General features: G+C 41.0%; 1 protein-coding gene across 5 annotated transcripts in view; it reads right to left on the bottom strand.

The window, feature by feature from the left end:
* The window catches only part of ryr2a (ryanodine receptor 2a (cardiac)), a 119,653-nt gene that overhangs the window by 40,442 nt on the left and 58,586 nt on the right, over positions 1-20,625 (bottom strand). For all 5 annotated transcript variants that reach the window (XM_037462837.2, XM_037462841.2, XM_037462839.2 and 2 more), the window contains 21 exons: positions 17,468-17,600; positions 16,900-17,003; positions 15,564-15,699; positions 15,257-15,443; positions 14,883-14,994; positions 14,674-14,794; positions 14,341-14,510; positions 13,071-13,291; positions 12,763-12,853; positions 12,500-12,640; positions 11,765-11,928; positions 11,515-11,593; positions 11,288-11,377; positions 9,906-10,043; positions 9,336-9,413; positions 9,087-9,162; positions 8,563-8,686; positions 7,488-7,603; positions 7,147-7,211; positions 6,866-6,987; positions 6,564-6,613 (listed from right to left, as the gene is read on the bottom strand). In XM_037462837.2, the coding sequence (XP_037318734.2) occupies positions 6,564-6,613; positions 6,866-6,987; positions 7,147-7,211; positions 7,488-7,603; positions 8,563-8,686; positions 9,087-9,162; positions 9,336-9,413; positions 9,906-10,043; positions 11,288-11,377; positions 11,515-11,593; positions 11,765-11,928; positions 12,500-12,640; positions 12,763-12,853; positions 13,071-13,291; positions 14,341-14,510; positions 14,674-14,794; positions 14,883-14,994; positions 15,257-15,443; positions 15,564-15,699; positions 16,900-17,003; positions 17,468-17,600 (2,518 nt within the window). The remainder of the gene's footprint in view (positions 1-6,563; positions 6,614-6,865; positions 6,988-7,146; positions 7,212-7,487; positions 7,604-8,562; positions 8,687-9,086; positions 9,163-9,335; positions 9,414-9,905; positions 10,044-11,287; positions 11,378-11,514; positions 11,594-11,764; positions 11,929-12,499; positions 12,641-12,762; positions 12,854-13,070; positions 13,292-14,340; positions 14,511-14,673; positions 14,795-14,882; positions 14,995-15,256; positions 15,444-15,563; positions 15,700-16,899; positions 17,004-17,467; positions 17,601-20,625) is intronic.

Below are 20,625 nucleotides of genomic sequence, written 5' to 3'. Positions count from 1 at the left end.
CGGACAGGAAGTCAGTGATCCACTTGCAGGTGGAGGTGGGCAAACCAGAGTTTGTCCTGCAGCAGAGACGGGATGATGGTGTTGAAGGCGGAGCTGAAGTCCACAAACAGGATCCTGGCGTAGGTTCCTGGGGAGTCCAGATGCTGGAGGATGAAGTGGAGGGCCATGTTGATAGCATCGTCTACAGACCTGTTGGCTCTGTAGGCGAACTGCAGGGGTCCAGGAGAGGGTCGGTGAGGGACTTAAGGTGGGACAGGACTAGCCGTTCAAAGGACTTCATGACTACAGAGGTCAGTGCGACGGGTCTGTAGTCATTTAGTCCTTATTATCCTGGGCTTCTTGGGAACAGGGATGATGGTGGAGGCCTTGAAGCAGGCTGGGACGTGGCATGACACCAAGGAGGTGTTGAAGATGGCGGTGAAAACAGGAGACAGCTGGTCAGCACAATGCTTCAGGGTGTGGGGCGAGACTGAGTCCGGACCGGCTGCTTTCCGGGGGTTTTGTCTTCAGGCAACACAATACTTTTTTGGACCTTACACTGACCTACCCTTTAATTAAAAACAATGTATAGAATATGTTTTTGTGTGCATGAGTATGTAACTAAGTATATTTGGTAATTAATTTATTGTTATTTCTTTATTAAAACTGGGTGTTTTGGTTAGTTGACACAAGGCAACACTGTGCAGTTAGGTCATTGACCACAGTCAATATTTTTGTTGTACCAACTACTGATATTGAATGGGAATGGAAACAGGAACATTTAATGGGCGAAATGTTTGTAAATCAAGCTGTTAGGGCTGATCCATCTGACAGTGAGGACAGTGACAACGAGGAAAGTGAGCTTGAAAGGAGTCAGAAAGATTGGATTGGAGTCAGAAAGATTGGATCCCTGCCAGACAGTTAGGAGATCAGGGGTCCGTCAGGGGTCAGTCAGTAGAACAATGTGTGTCCTTCATTCATTCATTCATTTTGAATATGACATTCATATTTGTACTTTCTTAGGATAACGCATGTCTGATCAAAGCGACAGTGAGTCTGTGGATCAAGATGAGGATGAAGACATAGTAGAGGCTGAACACCCCACAATACATTCTGTGCTCGCCCTGGCATAACATTTCTAATGATATCATGTCCCCCCTTCAGTATTTTAAGATATTCTTCAGGTTATTGTAGGTCAGTCGAATGTGTATGCCATACAAAGTGACACAAACAAGCCCTTTAAGTTTACATGTTTTGGATGTGGATTTTGTACATACAGTGTTGGTAATTTCATTTCTTTGTTTAATATTTTTTAATTTATGTTTGGATCCATTTGTAGTTAATGTCCTCAAAATGAACTTCTTTCTAAATGCCTACATTGCTTTTTTGACTTATTTCACTTTATATATACAAGTTGCCCTGAGGCAACAAACCAAAATCAAGTTGGGGGGGGGGGGCGCATACATTTTATGGTTGATAAAAGCTCCCCAAATATGGGATGAAATATGTTTTACTCCACAAATTAACGTCATGCCAATGAAGAAAAATTAAAAAGGACTATGAAGAGAGAGTTCAACAGGGCGTAAAACCGTTGAGAGGTCAAAAGGCACTGCGGCCCTGCACCGCCACCGCCTTTCGGCCGACCCTGCCCCCGGTCCAACTGTTCTCCGGGGCAGACAGTTCTCAGAGCGACCAACCTTGTTGCATCGCCAGGGCGTTAATTAACCAACTCCAGTCAAAGGACCCTGTAGCTCAATAAAAGTGAAGGCTGACGCGTGCCGGCTGAGGCCCACCATTGGCTCGGCTTCTATCTGATTTAAAGACAGTTCAAAGATTGAGAAAAAACTAATATAATTGCAAAAGTACTAACTTTACCTGCAATTTTCTCAAAAAGTCCACAGTAATATTTTATGTAACTTTACATGTTAATAGAGGAGGTCAACGTGAAATACGTTCAAGTGTCAGAAGAGTGTTACCCGGCTGCTATCTGATTTTAAAGACGGTTCAATGATTGAGAAAAAGACGAATATAATGGCAAAAGTACTAACTTTACCTTCAAGTATCTCAAAAAGTACACAGTAATATTTTATGTAACTTTACATATTGATAGAGGAGGTCAACGTGAAATACGTTCAAGTGTCAGAAGAGTGTTACCCGGCTGCTATCTGATTTTAAAGACGGTTCAATGATTGAGAAAAAGACGAATATAATGGCAAAAGTACTAACTTTACTTTCAAGTATCTCAAAAAGTACACAGTAATATTTTATGTAACTTTACATGTTAATAGAGGAGGCCATCGTGTAATAGGATCAAGTGTCAAAAGAGTGTTACCCAGCTGCTATCTAATTTAAAGACAGTTCAAAAATTAAAAAAAGACGAATATAATGGCAATTTTACTAACTTTACCTTCAGGTATCCCAAAAAGTACACAGTAATATTTTATGTAACTTTACACGGTGATAGAGGAGGTCAACATGAACCAGGATCAAGTGTCAGAAGAGTGTTACCCGGCTCCTATCTGATTTAAAAATAATTCAAACATTGACAAAAAGACGAATATAATGGCAATATTGCTGACTTTGCCTTCAATTTTCTCAAAAAGTACACAGTAATATTTAATATTATGTAACTTTACATGTTAATAGAGGAGGCCAACGTGTAATAGGATCAAGTGTCAAAAGAGTGTTACCCGTCTTCTATCTGATTTAAAGATAGTTCAAAGATTGAGAAAAAGACGAATCTAATGGCAAAAGTACTAACTTTACCTTCAGTTATCTCAAAAGTTCCACAGTAATATTTTATGTAAATGTACATGTTAATAGAGGAGGTCAACTTAAAATAGGATCAAGTGTCAAAAGAGTGTTACCCGGCTGCTATCTGATTAAAAGATAGGTCAAAGATTGAGAAAAAGACGAATATAATGGCAATATTACTAACTTTACCTTCAAGTATCTAAAGAATTTCACAGTAATATTTTATGTAACTTTACATATTGATAGAAGAGGTCAACATGAATCAGGACCAATTGTCAGAAGAGTGTTACCCGTCTTCTATCTGATTTAAAGATAATTCAAACATTAACAAAAAGACGAATATAATGGCAATATTGCTGACTTTGCCTTCAATTTTCTCAAAAAGTACACAGTAATATTTTATGTAATTTGAGATGGTAATAGAGGAGGTCAACTTAAAATAGGATCAAGTGTCAGAAGAGTGTTACCCGGCTTGTATCTGATTTAAAGACAGTTCAAAGATCGAGAAAAAGACGAATATAATGGCAAAAGTACTAACTTTGCCTTCAGTTATCTCAAAAAGTACACAGTAATATTTTATGTAACTTTACATGTTAATAGAAGAGGCCAACGTGTAATAGGATCAAGTGTCAAAAGAGTGTTACCCGTCTTCTATCTGATTTAAAGATAGTTCAAAGATTGAGAAAAAGACGAATCTAATGGCAAAAGTACTAACTTTACCTTCAGTTATCTCAAAAAGTACACAGTAATATTTCATGTAATTTGAGATGGTAATAGAGGAGGTCAACTTAAAATAGGATCAAGTGTCAGAAGAGTGTTACCCGGCTTGTATCTGATTTAAAGACAGTTCAATGATTGAGAAAAAGACGAATCTAATGGCAATTTTACTAACCTTACCTTCAAGTATCCCAAAAAGTACACAGTAATAATTTATGTAAATGTACATGGTGATAGAGGAGGTCGACATGAAATAGGATCAAGTGTCAGAAGAGTGTTACCCGGCTTTGATCTGATTTAAAGACAGTTCAAAGATTGAGAAAAAGACGAATATAATGGCAAAAGTACTAACTTTACCCTCAAGTATCTCAAAAAGTACACAGTAATATTTCATGTAATTTGAGATGGTAATAGAGGAGGTCAACTTAAAATAGGATCAAGTGTCAAAAGAGTGTTACCCGGCTGCTATCTAATTTAAAGACAGTTCAAAGATTGAGAAAAAGACGAATATAATGGCAAAAGTACTAACTTTGCCTTCAGTTATCTCAAAAAGTACAGAGTAATATTTTATGTAACTTTACATGTTAATAGAAGAGGCCAACGTGTAATAGGATCAAGTGTCAAAAGAGTGTTACCCGTCTTCTATCTGATTTAAAGATAGTTCAAAGATTGAGAAAAAGACGAATCTAATGGCAAAAGTACTAACTTTACCTTCAGTTATCTCAAAAAGTACACAGTAATATTTCATGTAATTTGAGATGGTAATAGAGGAGGTCAACTTAAAATAGGATCAAGTGTCAGAAGAGTGTTACCCGGCTTGTATCTGATTTAAAGACAGTTCAATGATTGAGAAAAAGACGAATCTAATGGCAATTTTACTAACCTTACCTTCAAGTATCCCAAAAAGTACACAGTAATAATTTATGTAAATGTACATGGTGATAGAGGAGGTCGACATGAAATAGGATCAAGTGTCAGAAGAGTGTTACCCGGCTTTGATCTGATTTAAAGACAGTTCAAAGATTGAGAAAAAGACGAATATAATGGCAAAAGTACTAACTTTACCCTCAAGTATCTCAAAAAGTACACAGTAATATTTCATGTAATTTGAGATGGTAATAGAGGAGGTCAACTTAAAATAGGATCAAGTGTCAAAAGAGTGTTACCCGGCTGCTATCTAATTTAAAGACAGTTCAAAGATTGAGAAAAAGACGAATATAATGGCAAAAGTACTAACTTTGCCTTCAGTTATCTCAAAAAGTACAGAGTAATATTTCATGTAATTTGAGATGGTAATAGAGGAGGTCAACTTAAAATAGGATCAAGTGTCAAAAGAGTGTTACCCAGCTGCTATCTAATTTAAAGACAGTTCAAAAATGAAAAAAAGACGAATATAATGGCAATATTACTAACTTTACCTTCAAGTATCTCAAAAAGTACACAGTAATATTTCATGTAAATGTACAAGTTAATAGAGGAGATCAGATTTACATAGGACCAAGTGTCAAAAGAGTGTTACCCATCTGCTATCTGATTTAAAGAGAGTTCAAATATTGATAAAAGACACTTCAAATGATGATCAGTGCCTTTTTGGCTGTACAGCCCCTTTTACCGTAATACCCAACATAGAGGCGCATTTCCTTTTGAAATGCGGTCCACATGACCGCAGTTTATTGGACATGGATACAATCCGAAGCCGAAGGTGTTTTGGGTGCTCGCTCCTTTAGCTTGACGCACGCTCCTGATCTTGAATCTAGAATCGATTGCTCTACCTTAGTGTCCCGGATGTTTGTGTGCCAAGGTTGAATTTATTTGGGTTGAATATTGTAGCCTCCGCATATTGGTGTGCCAAGGTTGAATTTTTTGCGGTTGAATATTGTAGCCTCCATTTCAAATATTTCAACATTTTTTTTTTTTAGGTTGAATTTTTTTGCGGTGTTTTAATGTTGAAAAACATTCAGGTACATAATTTCAATGCATAAATATTCAGTGCTAGAAATTCAATCAACTTTTTATTTCAACCCCCGATGGCACAGATTTACTTCCATAGTATTTTACTTAAATTAAATAACATTCAAAGAAATAGCAAATATGAAGCTTCAAAAGTACATTTATCACAGTTGTGATACAGATTTATCACAACAAATGATAAACATCTTTTAATTGCCCAAATGTGTCCATCTATTATCAGTTGTATCAGGTTTTAGTCTGCAAAGATGGAACATATTTTTTACTTACAGTAAACTGACATCAGCATTTGGATATGGAGCAAAAAGTGTGAACACACACCACACAGAGCTGCTGAGCAGAGGACAAGCACACACACACACACACACACCTCTAGTGCCATGCATGCATGCACTAAACCACCCTGCTATGTCGTGTCCGTCCCACACAAACACATCACTCCCATAAGCAAGTAAACATTGAAGCTAACTTCTAAGAGAGACCAGCCTTAAATATAACACATCTAGCTCCTTGCTAGTCCTCAATTCTGCGCGTGATGTAAACAGAAGCGTTAGATTACAAAAAAAAGTCCACAGGGCACATTTAACTTGTTATTTTTCGAGGCAGCTGTTTTCATTCGCTGTTTGTTGGTGTACTTTCGAAAAAATAATTCACTACAATTGATATAAAAATCCCAAAGTATCAATTTGTTTATTAGTGAGCGATAAAGTCCATGTAGGAAGGTTTGGATGGATGGGTTGGTCTAACCACAGGGAATAGCCATTATTTGAACGGCCCATAGTCTGAAATATCCCACTGGACTGAAAGCCTGTTATCTGGAAACAAAGGACCAATTGTCCCGCAGACCCCCTGCTCTGAAAGACACATCCTCCATGCATGTCACAGAAGCCACGGCTAATTATAGTGCAGAATGATGTCATCGGACTTCCACTGTTTCCTCTGGTGGCAAAAGCAAACCCACACTGCCTCCGTTTGGGTTGAATAGGTTTAGGCATGAGATAGAAGTCAGGTCGAGTATCGAGGCAAATCAACCAAAGGGAGAGTAAGAGTGCGTGTGACATAGGCCTTACTCCTGGTTTAATTACACCTGTCATACTGCACCGAGAACAGCAAAGAAGGAGCGGAAGAGGAAGCAATGTCCTTACCAAATAAGGATATCCTATTTCTGACAAGAACTCCCAGTTTGCAGAAAAGACTGGAAAAGTTTCAATGGAAGCAGAGAGGTGGCGGTAAGGGGAAGCAGAGAAAAAAAGATAATTGAAAAGGTGTGAGACAACAAACCCAGAGAGAGAGACAGAGGGAGAGCAGGGGACACATAAAGACCTGTTGCCTAATAATAGTAGCTTTCAAATTTCACAGTCATGGTCTTGTTTAACAATAAAACATAAGGGTAACGTAATTCAGGCATCAATGGCTGTCTATTGCCATGTAATTTTACCACACTCACCTGGTCACCATCTCCTTCTCCTTGTTGGAGGCGTGGCCTCCGCTGCTGATTGGGTGGATGGCTGTGGACAGGAAGTATATTTGGTGGTTTTTAAAGTACTGATCCACCAGTGGCAGGACGACCTGAGGGAGAAATGGCATAAATACACAGAGGAATTATTGCTGGGCTGTGTTCGAGATCGCAAAGCAGCACGCTTACTAAAAAACATGAACAACAACAAGAGGTCAGAGGTCAGAGTAAACCCAAATATTCCAAAGATTGGTAACATGATGAGTTCTGACCTTTCCAAAGAACTTAATCTGTTGCTCGTGGGGAATCTTCACCCCCTTTGGTCCGGTTCCGAGATCTAAACAATGAGAAGTACACAATCAAAGCCAAAGAGGTCAGAATCCGTTTAATTGGTCTTAATCATCTCACACATTGCCTCAGGTGTTTGAGTTTGGGCCTTTGTTTTAAAAATTGTTCATCAGCAGCCACCCGCTATGTGCTTGGATACTAGTTTGATACTACAGACCCTGACTTCAGTTACATGAGCAACAGTAGTTGGCATGAACATTGCAGTACTTTGATTTCCCAAGCTGTCATTCGATTTTCAACTCAATGAGTGACGAAAAAGTCTCACCGAACTCCATCATATGTTGGTTTGCCTGGTCTACGTATGTGATGAGTTGCTGGAGGAAGGTGTAGGCAAATCGTTTCTCTATGGCCGGAGTGTCCAGCTCCTGCGACTTCACACCCCTGGAACCAACACACGCACACAGACATATACATACACACAATTGTTAAGGAGTGATCGGGAAATCAATTTTTAATATGCGAAGACAGACATTAACTACAAAGGTGTTTTGCTAAGCTAAGCTGCACACATTGCAGACCTATCTACGTACTGGAAGTAGGGGGTAATAATAGCTTAGCTCTGTCAAAGGAGAAAACAAGTCTTTTGACAAATATAAAGCTCTCTTTTTTCAGTGAAAAGGCCTTCAGTTCTTGCCGATGTTGTCGTGGGTCTGACCTTTCAGGATCAGAACCACAGAGTGGAAACACCAACTGATGGGGTCTTCACCCAAATTGCCCTGTGATGCAAACGAGTGAACAACAACCTTTGAGAGAGCTTTGAGTGCAAGTGGCCCTCCTCACTGTGACAGAGATGTGTTGAAGACTTTTCTTTGGATCCCAAAGATAAAATTGAAAAGATCACCAAGACCAGCAAGGTCTTTCATGAGTGGGGGGGAAAAGACTTGATGTTCACACTGCACTTTGTGCCTAAGGAATTACCCACAGTTCATTCTGTTGTGATGAACACAGGGGTTCACCAGGGAAAGCCTGGAAGAACCAAAGCAAACAAAAAAAACCAAATGAATCAGAGGAATGCAAGCATAGCGTATATTGCACACCCGGTTGAGTCCTTTTATTTTATGTAAAGGAATTGTGAGAGCTATGCTTCTCTCAGCTGTATGAGAGCAGTGCTCCATGCACTTATTCCTGTTCATACCATTACCATACTAACCCAGAACCTTTAGGGTTGTTAGTCCCGTAGGATTCAGGGTTAGGCTGTAGGGGGCGGGGGAGGGGCACTGGGATTGGGACAGACACAATGTTCCCACACACTTCACACCCCTGGAAGGGGTAACATGTCATCCAGCTAATCTCAAATTAAACTCAACCGCCGACAGTCACTCAAAAGCTCTTTTACCCACCTGGACACGGTGTAACCGTTGATCTGGAGGAACTTGAGGATGTCTTGTGCTTTTTCTCTGTCTTTGGATTTCTCTTTGGCAGTCAGTGTATCATAGGGAACCAGCAGAGGATGGTTTCCTCCACCTGGAAACAACAGAAAATGGGCTCTTTCCACAAATATGTATTAAATTATTCCCCACGGTCTATTATCTTTCCTCTTGGTTCCACTGCTTCCAGCCTCAAGACCTGTTTTGGAGAGCTGGCCTTTATGGTAGACCTTTTATCCAATCATAATCCAGCCGTCTGGCATTGTCAAGTTCTTGTGACATCAGCTTCACAAGAATGGGACGGATTTTAAAAGAACCAGAAAACATTGGCTGTCCCCCTCGAGGAGGAATACAAAGGTAAATAGCACTTTATTATGTTCACAACTCAAAGCTGAAACCCTAATCCATGGTTTTGTTTGATCAAATAATGGAAAGTAAATACAGTTAGGGCTGATTGCAGAAAAGGGAAAGCTGTGTATTTGTTATGTTGTATCCACCTTTGGCTTCCAGCTCCATCTTCTTACTCCTGGCCCAGATATTATGATAATTCTCTGCAAGCAGCTCTGCCATCGCCTGAAGTAACACATGTTAAATATATGTTAGATATAGAATCTGACAGCTACATATCAATTCATCCATCAATCCACAATATCTTCTAATTCGTCTAAACCCCTGCTCCAACAGCCGGGTTTTGGCTGAAAGCTGAAACACGGTCTTCATGCACATAGTAACGCTTCGTAACCTACCTGCATGTCTCTGGACAGCGTAACGTTGCTCATATCGATGGGCCTGGGGCAGAAAGCTGGAGCTCCTTCAAGAGACAGCTGTGGAAGTCAGGATGCTTATTAACATGACAGACCGGGGGCGGCTGGTGGAAAATGTTCCAGGTAGGCTCTACATGCAACTCTGCATTGAAGTTCATGGGCAGAAATCGCATTAAGCAGGTGAGAGACACAAGCTATTCATTTTGCAAATATGATCGAGTTGTGTTTCATTGTACAGGTTGATGGTTGACTACATTCTGCATGCGACTAATGAAATAGACGGCACACTGAAATAGACAGTGACATTTTCGCCGCCTTTAAATAATGTGTTTTTTTTCGGGCTAGAAAGAAGTGAAGGACCTGCATTTTGTATTTTATGTCCAAGAAAATACGTGCCAGTATTATTTTTGTTAAAATTTCAAAAGAATTTAGTGTTTGCTCACTTTGTAGTTATTTTGTTTCATAGATACAACAAACTACAGCTCCTGTGTAATGAAATATGCAGCTCCAAGTATGAGCCGAAGTTAATTTGCATGTGGTGTTTGTGTTTACCTGGCTTGCCTGTGATATTCTCCTGGACTTGTTGTGCAGGCTGGCAGGGTCGCCCTCTCTGATCCTGTCGATACTCCAGCCCCACGCCAGCATGGTCTTCAGAGAGGCTCTGACTGGCCAGCAGTACGCCTCCTTGTCCTGCAAGAGTACAATCAACTTGAGAAAAACCTCAGAGCAAGTCTGCACTGCATGACTTATAATGCAATTCTTTCAAAGTGTGAGAAACTCTGAGGGAATGCTCTTCATTCCCCATTGACGTTTAAAACGAATGATGCAAAGACCAAACGCTTGACATTATAATTAAAGAACCATTTATTTTGAAACCTATTAATTAATTAAAACGTTTTTAAAGGAGTGTTCTACTAAACCACTGACGAGGTCCTTTATCCCTGCAGCAGTCAGAATTCTTAATGAACAGCATTAAATATGGTTCTTAGATTTTAATATCTTTTTGATGTTATTAATGTACCTTATGGCATTTTATGTTTTTATTTTATCTATTGTAATGTGTTGCCTTGTTATGTCTAACGTCAATTAATAGATTGTTATCTTACATAATGGTAGGGGAAACACTGTTGACAGTCAACTGATGGAACACATATACAGAGGCAGCGAGTATAACGCAATGACGAGAGGCTGAGCTTATCATTCAGTCAGTGGAACACAAGGACAGGGGCGCAGCTTAATAGTCAGCTGTTGAAGGGCACAGGAAAGAGGCGGAGCTTAAAAGTCAGCTGGTAGAGCGCACAGGAGAAAGGCGGAGCTACAACGCAGGGAGGAGCAAAGGAGCTTAGCATTCACCTGGTAGAACACAGATGAGAACTTGGAATTGTAAACCCTTGACCATGTCGAGACAGAAATTACAAAATGTTGCATTCATTGGATAAAAGTATTTGGATATTTAGTTTGTCTACTAAAAGAACAAGTCTTATAGAAAAGGTAACCTTAAAGGACTTCTGCCACCATTTAAAAAAAAATTGAACTCCACCTTTGTGCCAATTTAATGGTAGGAAAAACACTGGCAACACCTACGTCACACCTGCACTTGACCCACTTCTTGATAGCACAATTTTCCTTTATGTGATACTACAGCCATGGTAGGACACTTGGGTCAGCAGGGGTCTAAATCTGACTTTGCTAGTTGACCCTAAGGCTGGTTATCTATAATCATCTCACAAAAGTGATATAACTCGCACCAAAAGTAGGATTCTGTGAGTTGGCATACAATCCAACCAAATGCTGCAAGCGCTCAGTGGCTCCATCTGGAGACCATTTAGTGACACTGCAATGAACACCCAGATGCCCGATTAAGCGAAATATCAAAAGGAAATTTTTGCAAAAAAGAAAATGATCGGGAAGGCAGACAACTGCATCTGAATGACCTTCTCAAAGATGCCTTTGTATGGTTTCAGTAAAGGGTGGCTCTTGGAGATTTCACAAATCTGTTCCCCAAATGACCAGCCATTGGAAAACTATAAAAAAGAGAAAAGATGTTTAAGATTTTGATCTCGATAGTCTTCCAGTTTATCGCATAAAAAAACCAATTAGTCACAGGACTACCACAATTGAATGTATCAAATGAGAGCATGCAGTTACTTGTCCTCCTTACCTTCCCTATGCACCACTTTTCATGGCTATGCTCTGCATATCTGGATATGAAATAGTCAAGTTTCTCCGGGACGATGATACTGAAAAAAACAAAAAAAACATTCAAATGAGTGGTGTCACATTCTGTCAAACCCAAGACAGTAAATATTGGCTCTTTTTTTATTTGTTTCCTTTACATCTTTGAAAAAATATGGATGTGAATCTGCACAAAAAGAGAACTGGATGAATACATAAAATCATGTATTGTATACTTGGTAGTGTCTGCAGGCTGGGGAGTGAAGTTTCCCTCGGAGTCCATGGACGACTGTTTCTCCATCATGGCCATGTAGTTGGACTCCATGTAGTCTGGAGGCAGAGCTCCAGCCACAGCACTGAGACACGGTAACGCCATCTTGAACAGCTCCTGGTCATACCGCTACACCATGAAAACACACGCAGCTTTATCCATCCATGGACTGTTATGTAACACTGCCCAGGCATTTTATGGAGTCACATACTCAACCACAGGCAGCACAGCTTACTTTCTTTTCCACAATTGTGTGTGCAGTCACAGGCGACAAACGCACCAATTTGGACTACTTGTTTCTGTAAGTAATTAGCAACTAATTGGACTGAATTGGAAGACCATTGTATGAATGTAAATATGTATGTATGTATGAATAACTATTGCTTTTCAAACTAAAAACTGAAGAGGTAACTACACCAGAGTGTGTCTTTTCCTGCGGTGAGCAGCATTAACCGTAACAGCTCGAAGGCAGCACAGTCTTGCAGTTCATTAAGCTAACAGCGCTAACAGCTAATGGGTCTGATGGAGCTCACAGGACTAAACACACAGCAGGGCTGACAGTTTGTGTGCAGAGGAAGCATTGAACCATTCAACACAAAGAGATATATCTACAAATAAAAAACACAGGAGAAGTACCCATCATAACATTCATAACATTTTGTCCATTAATGTTCTTAAAAAGCCAACACTGTATCCTTACCTTGCGTGACAGAGCGTCAAATATTCCCCAGAACAGTTTCCTGGAGAGGTGAAGCTCTTCATCGGATGCAGCTCCAAAGCTGCCCCAGCCTCCAGCCAGGCAGTAATACTTCCAACAACGCTCATAGTGATTGGTCAACAGCTGGGAAAAGTCAAGACCACATGCATCAACCATCTGCTGGCTTTAAGAAGAATTTCTATTAAAATAGTGCACCTGTTGGCACCCAGCACAAGATCACTTCTCCATGATCATATTTTCCTTACCTTCAGAGGCATCTTGGTATGTTCATTCAGCAGTGGGACATCAAACACCAGCCTCCTCAGCAGATGCTGCATCATTGAAGGCCTCAGCTTACTGCACATTATTAAGGAGACGTACATTCATTTGTTGAATCAAGCGACCACAGACTAAATAAACTAAAAAGGCAAAACACAAAGTAAGTGCTGGGAGTTCTAAACTAAAGCCAAACTATTTATTACTATCAGATCACCCCACTTGTCAGAGACTTACATTGCTCACATGTGTCTTGACATCAATTTAATTAGCAATCCAAAAAGAATCCTGGTCTTACCCACAAACAGCGAGCAGACACTCCTCTATGGCGTCCCTCTGGGCCTTGGTGAGGCAGCAGCCTTTGGACAGGCGGTAGACCGTGTGCAGGAGCGAGTCGATCAGCGAGGCAAAGGGCTCCGTCCCCGCAAACAGCGGGGCACATTTAGTCAGCAGAGGCAACGCGGCCGTACACAGATACCTGTTGAGGGCCAGTGCCATGTCCGTGGCACTGAGGGCAACCTGACGAATACAGAGAGGAGAGGTGGTGAAAGACGTGAGTGCGCGATCTGGTCTGAAAAAGACTTTCCATGAAAATGCCACCCGACATTCCATTGTCCTAATCACATTTGACATTGAGTCCAGTTGTGCATTGAGAGGAATTTAACAATTTCTTAACACTATTTCCTTTATTCTGTCGAATTCATCTGCATGAATTTATGATAAATTCGTTCCATTTTATACGTACTGAAGCAACACACATGTAGGTATAAATTTATTTTCAGAATCTTTTGTTTGAGGAGGTTCCACCCAATGTCCAAGTGGAAACTATCTACCGCAATAATTTATATCTAATTTATAAACTAGTGGACCTTAATAAATCCTTGTGTGTTTTGGGTAAATGTGTGCGCATGTAAATATATCCCACATCTTATTTTGTGTCATTTTAGAACTATTTGTGATATGAGAAAAAAAGTATTTGACAGCAAATGTGATTTTATGAGATATTTATATATGAGAGATAATATTTCATGTGAGGACAGACGCCACACTGCAGCCCAAACCTTCAACTCCCTCCATCTCCCAATAGATACAATGCTAACATGTGACGTGAGACCATAGATAGCTTTCTCCCTCACAGCCAATCCACCGCTAGCATTCATGTCATCTTGCAGTTAAAGGCTTCTTTGGAGCTCATCAAACCTGACTTAAGTCAAAGACAATGCAAACAAGTTTGCTTTAACATAGGCAGGAACAAGCAAAGTTACTCCCTGGATAATGATTGTCTATTTACACAGGCACAACTCATATGGAGAGATGTTCCTAGTAAACCACACAAGGTGTTTTAGGTCTCCAGCTGTTGCTCTATGACCACCAGCTGGTGTTTGTCTGCTTTTTGATGATGATCTTCCACAACAAAAGCCTGCTACCACAGAACATGTGAATGAAACCCGTGGGGCCCCTCAAAAGAGTTGAGTTACAGCCTCTAAAACCAAAACAATGATCAAATATAGACTAAAAAGAAACGGCAGTGCAACACAAACACACATGACCCACACACACACACTTACAGTGTCCAGAGAGGCAGCAGCTCTTAGGTCTGGTAGGAAGCCCACTTCAAGCAGATGTAGCAGGAAGTTTTGGTCTTCTATACCGTATACCCTGTCTAGGAACAGGACCATGGCTGCTTTATGGTCCGGACAGAAACCAGCTGACATGTCGGGCTCCACCACCAACCCGTCTGCGTATGCAGAGGCAAACCCAACAAATAAACACAAAACCAACAAGAAGTCAGCATTTCAAAAGACTCCACAACCAAGTCGCTGTTGTCTGAATCATTGATATCCTGGACCTGAATACTGAGTCATGCTGTGAGATGGGCTGGGCCTGGAGGGTTTGCTCACCTTTTGCTAGGTTGGGCATGGAGAACGGAATGCTGATAACTCCCACCAGGTCGTCTATAGGGATGAGAGACCTCAGAATGGCTCTGATGCGGATCGCTTCACCTTTACCAGCGTGAATTAACTGAAACACAATGGGCGAAGTTAGTGTGTATAGTCGGTCTGTGTGTCTATCTGAGTGTGTGTGTATGTGTGTGTGTGTTGTCACTCACATGCATCTCTGGAGCACAGCGGCCCAGCAGGTCAATGAGAGCAGCATAAAAGGTCATGATGGCGTTCCCCATGTGGATGGTATCATCTTCCTCTTCTTCCAGCATGTCACTGCTACACACACACACACACACACCAACACAAAACATAATCCTCACATCTCAAACAACATTTCCCAAAAATCACATCACATGAAACAGTGTTTCTCGCCACTTTCATAGATTAGAAAGCACGTATGTGAGATGGTTAATATCCGTGTTTGGGATGAAACACATTTCATAGGGACATTTATAGAAATACTGACCTATATATAATTGTAAAAAGCTAGAGAAGAGTAGACATCGCTATTAAACAAGAAGCAACAAAGTCGTCTTACAGCGTCTTGCTGCTCTCGGACGTAGGCGAGGGACCATCTCGGGAAAGATCCTGAGAGATCTTAATGGCTTCTTCCATAGCCGCTAACAACCCATCACCCCCTTCCCCCCGTAGGGCCGGCCCAAAGCATTCTGGTCGGCGGATCAGAAGCCTCACCACGACATTGGCGTTCTCCTCCACACTTTCACCTGGCCACAGAACAGCAGAGGTGTTCATGACAGACAACGCATACCACATACACAAATGCATTGACAGAGAGGCACAGTTGATGTAGAGGAACAGATTTGAACAGGGACATGGGAATTTACCGTTACAGAAGACAGCAAAGCGCAGGAAGTCGAGGTAGCGTTCCCCCTCCACGGGGTTCCAGCCGATGTCCGGGTATCCGTTACGCACCAGCATCACACAGCTCTGCAGCCCACAGCCGGCCAGGTACTGCACCACCTGCACAGGGTGAACACTGACTATGACCGAGATGTCTATGAACCATCGTAAACATACTTGCATCATAATATTTTTACTGTATAATCATTTATAAGCATTCATTTGAATATATTTCGCATGCAACAGTAATTACAACACATTATAAAGCATTTTATTTTAAGGTTGAGTGGCATCATTTATTTTAAAAGAGTTACCCGCCTACATCTGCCGCACTAAGTAATGTTTTACATTCATGGAAATTTAGAGGGTTGCAGAGAGAAGTCTGTGATTAATCACTGATGATTGAGTATAATCATTGTGGTTGTAAAGCCATATGAATATTTCTGAGGACTGATAACTATCATCATACTCCATGACTAACAACGTTTAAAGTGCCCACTGTGTCAGAGTGCTTCTCTCTCTACCTTTTATTGTAGAGACACCAGTGCTTTTGACTGCAAATGACTTTGCTTTGGTGGTGTGTGTCACATCAATAAGTAGATTGTAAAAATACGTTCTTCCTGTGCTGATGTGAGCAGACAGAGGACAGGACAGAGGATGTTGCATGTGTACAGACTGTGAAGCCCTTTGTGGCACATTTTACATTTTGGACTATAGAAAATGAATTGAAGTGAAATTAATAATCATGTGAGACATTCAAAGCTTGGCTGCAGCGTATGGTGTCAACATGTACGGCTCAAGAAGGTCTTCTTGTAAATAAACATTTCCTTTTTGGCAGCATTGATAGGGCTCGTACAGGAAGTCATTACTGTGGAAAAAATGGCAAATAGGAAAAAGTGGTACCACTCTGACAATGACTAAAATTTAACGCAACTTGGCTCCATTATTAATCCACAAAGGCAATTTGAGAGTAAACAGACAAGTTTTTTGTCAGAAAAGGAACCAGTAAAAAAAGAAGAAACAAGGAATGCCCTCAAAGAAGAGATCCGAAGAAGGATATGTGGCATGGATTTTAGGAGGAAGTACAAATATTGGTGTGCCATTATAACTTATAACTTCAAGAACATACTCTTAGTAGTAGTGGTGAGTCTGAGCTGGTGTACAGCATATGTGATAAAGTGCCCTTTGTCAGGACTCTCTAAGGTTAAAAAAGCCATAGTCCATAAAAATGAGCATGCAGAGGCTCAGCTCATGTACTCATGTACAAATACATATTTTGACATTCCTTTGAGTGTGTGTGTCAATGGTTGTGAACCTCACCTTTTCCAGATCTGGTTCTCTTAAAGCTAGGGCCAATTCATTATTATCCATAACAGAAGCTGCAGCCACATCCAGTGGAGTAGATCCTCGCATGGAAGGAGATGCTGAGGAGAGAACAGAAGAAAAGGAGAAGGAAAGAGAGGATAGAATAGATATGAATACACCAAAGGATAGGGAGTCCATTACCAATAAAATAACATTTGCTCCTGGATTCCCAGCACTATTCAGAAAGCCAAAAATCTCTTTTGGTAATAAAGGATGTAGCATTAGAAAATATATATTTCACAGAGGAACAGGCGTGCTGAGAGTAGCTGGGAAAGAGCGAGCAGAGGGTCTCACTCGTCATGCATGTGGGCATTCATCTCCTTGGATGCAGTGTCCGTAGAGGCTTCATGCCGTCACTCCCCCTCAGGCTGGTTACACATCTGCTCGGTCTATAACTGCCAACCATATCTTTACCAGTACCACTCTGATACTGCGGGTACGTGGTACCATACCTGCTTCCATGTGGATTTGGATGAAAAAGAACCCAGAAGCTAACTAAAGGATGCATCACGCACAGACTCACCAAGCCCAACACTGCTGTTCTCCAGCAGGTAGCTGAGGTGGTCAAACATGGCTTTCTGGTTCTGGCGGCTGATTCGGCAGAAGTAACAGAGAAATCGACAACAGTTGGCCACCATCTTAGGGAAGGTGATTTCCTGCAAAAAAACAGAACAATAAATGGCATATCTGACTGACAGAGAGTCACAGCTCTGTCGAGCCGTGTATTCCTTTGGACCTCAGTGGTAACAACTTCATGAACTTCTTCAATGATAAGATTCTGACTATCAAAGAGAAAATGTATGGTCTCCTGCCCTCAACCAGTGCCGGCCCGTCCTCGGATGCAGCAGATACCTACTGGATGGCTCCTCTTCCATCAACCCTGATCAATTGACGTACGGTTTGGATCATTTTGTGATACTTTTTATTTTAGGGTATATTCAATTTTAAAAAATAAGGTGATGTCCAGTGTTAAAACTGGCAGGTCAGCGTAAAAAAGTAGATAAATTAGATTGATTACAAGTTTAAAACAGCATGAAACTTGAAATAAGCAAAGAAAACACTACGAATAAGGACCAAAACATGATGTAACAGGCAAACACTGGTACCAAGAGTAAGTACAACACATGATGTAAAATGAGTGGTAAAGGTATCAGCTCATTAGGTATGGACTAGCCGCTACCTTTCCCAGCTTATGTTCCCAACCTTTCCCCTGTGTGACACCAATTGGAGCCCAGATACCACTATGGTTTGAATTAAGATTCCAGAAGTATTTACAGCCCTCTGTGGAGTAGTTGATTCAGTCACAGTGCTCTCTATTATTTTTTGAGAGTCTTACACACTTCTCTGCGCTTTCATCCGAGCAGTCACTCACCCAAACCCTTTGGACCCTATAGGGACCGTGTCTGCCTCACAGACACAGTTTTTTAAATCAAAGTTAAACAACTGAGGAGTTATAATAAAAAACGTAATCAAAGTTAAAACCAATAATGCAACAGTGCAACAGAATAGGAGAATTAAAGGGGGACTTTTGAATATTTGATCTCTGTCATCTACAGCTGTTTTAGTAAATTAAGTAATATCAGATCACCATCTTGATCTATTTTGTCTTTCTGAAACCTGGTGAAACCTGTTGAACGGACAATATGTCAGCTTAAATGAAACGACTCCTCCAAGTCATGTTAATACTCATATTCCTCGAGGCACAGACCGAGGAGGTGGAGTAGCAGCTGTATGTGACTCTAAACCTTAAATCTGAACTGTATTACAACTCATTTAAAAGCCTGGTTCTCAATCCTTCGCAACCAACCTGGAAAACAATCCAGCCGGTTCTCTTTGTAATAGTGTACAGGGCCCCAGGTCCTTATTCTGAATTTTTATCAGAATATTCACAGTTCTTCAAGAGTTTGGTCCTTAAAACGGATAAGGTAATTATAGTGGATGATTTTAACATTCATGTGGATGTAGATAAGGACAGCCTTGGTACTTCACTTCTTTCATTGTTTGATTCAATTGGTGAAAATAAACCAACTCATTGTTTTAACCACACCCTCAACTTGGTTCTTGTGTATGGTGTTGGGATAGAACACTTAACAATCTTTCCACAGAACCCTCTCTTGTCAGACCATTATCTGATAGCCTTTGAATTTAGTCTACTGGAATCTCCTCCTTTCGCCAAGGGTTTCCTACGGTCAATGCTTATCGGATACGGCTGTAGCCTCATTTAAAGAAGCCATTCCTTCAGTGTCCTGTCTCAAGATATCAGAAGACTCCTGTAAAAACTTCAGTCCGTCCCAAAACGATTATCTTGTCGATACTGCTACAGGCTCTTTGAGAATGGGGCTGGACGCTATTGCGCCTCTGGAAAGAAGAATGGCAACAAGAAGGAAGTTCGCTCCTTGGTATAACTCTCAAACCCGGAGCTTAAAGCATACTCTGCGGAAACTTGAACGGTTATGGCGATCCACCAAATCAGAAGAATCTAGGCTAGTTTGGCAAGACAGCCTTAAAACTTATAAGAAGGCTCTCCGTAATGCGAGAGCATCTTATTACTCAGAGAAAAATAAAAACAACTCCAGGTTTCTCTTCAGCAGTGTAGCCAGACTGACAGAAAGTCACAGCGCTGTCGACCCGTGTATTCCTGTACTCCGTACTCAGTAGTAACGACTTTATGAACTTCTTCAATGATAAGATTCTGACCATCAAAGAGAAAATGTATGGTCTCCTGGATTGCTGTAATTCTTTGATATCAGGCTGCTCCTGTAAATCTCTTAAGCCTCTCCAGTTGACTAAGAATGCAGAAGCACGTGTATTAACATGAAAAGACAATTATGAAAAGGGATCATATAACTCCTGTATTAAGTTCTCTGCACCGGCTTCCTGTTAAATCAAGAATAGAATTAAAGGTACTTCTCCTCACCTACAAGGCACTTGCTGGTGAGGCACCGTCTTATCTTAAAGAGCTTGTTACAGCGTCTTGTCCTACAAGTCAGCTGCGCTCCGTAGTTGCTGGGTTACTTGTGGTTCCTAGAGTTTTAAAAAGTAGGATGGGGGCCAGAGCCTTCAGTTATCAAGCTCCTCTTTTGTGGAACCAGCTTCCACTTTCAGTCTGGGGGGCAGACTCGGTCAGTTCATATAAGATGGAGCTTAAAACTTTCCTCTTTGATATTGCTTATAGTTAGGGCTGGCTCAGGTTAGCCTGGACCAGCTCTTAAGGCCGTTATAGGCCTAGACTGCCGGGGGACTTCTTAGGACACACCGAGCCCCTCTCTCACTTTCTCCTTCTGCAATAATCCACGTTTTATTAATGCACATGACTAATTGAGCTTCTTTCCGGGAGTTTTTTGTGCTTTCTTTAAATATTAATCATATTACTATTACTGTCATCATGAACCAACATTACTCTTTCCTAAAGTCTTTGTGCTTTCCCTCCCCACAGGCCTCTGTGGGTGGTGGTTGTCCCTGCAGTGGTCCTGCCGTACACTTGGCTTGCTTCTGCAATTGTTTGAATAATTTCTGTTATAGGAATTGAATGTATTGTACATCTCTGTAAGTCATTCTGTACACATGACATTCATTATGGTCGGTCCATCTCGGGGGAGGGATCCCTACTAGGTTCTCCCTAAGGTTTCTTCCCTTTTATCCCCAGGGAAGGGTTTTTTTCATTTTGGGCTATACAAAATA

This window comes from Pungitius pungitius, chromosome 21 (assembly GCF_949316345.1).
Source record: "Pungitius pungitius chromosome 21, fPunPun2.1, whole genome shotgun sequence".
NCBI classification, from domain to species: domain Eukaryota; kingdom Metazoa; phylum Chordata; class Actinopteri; order Perciformes; family Gasterosteidae; genus Pungitius; species Pungitius pungitius.
Note: the sequence above shows the minus strand (reverse complement) of the source record. Positions and strands in the feature narration are given on the sequence as shown.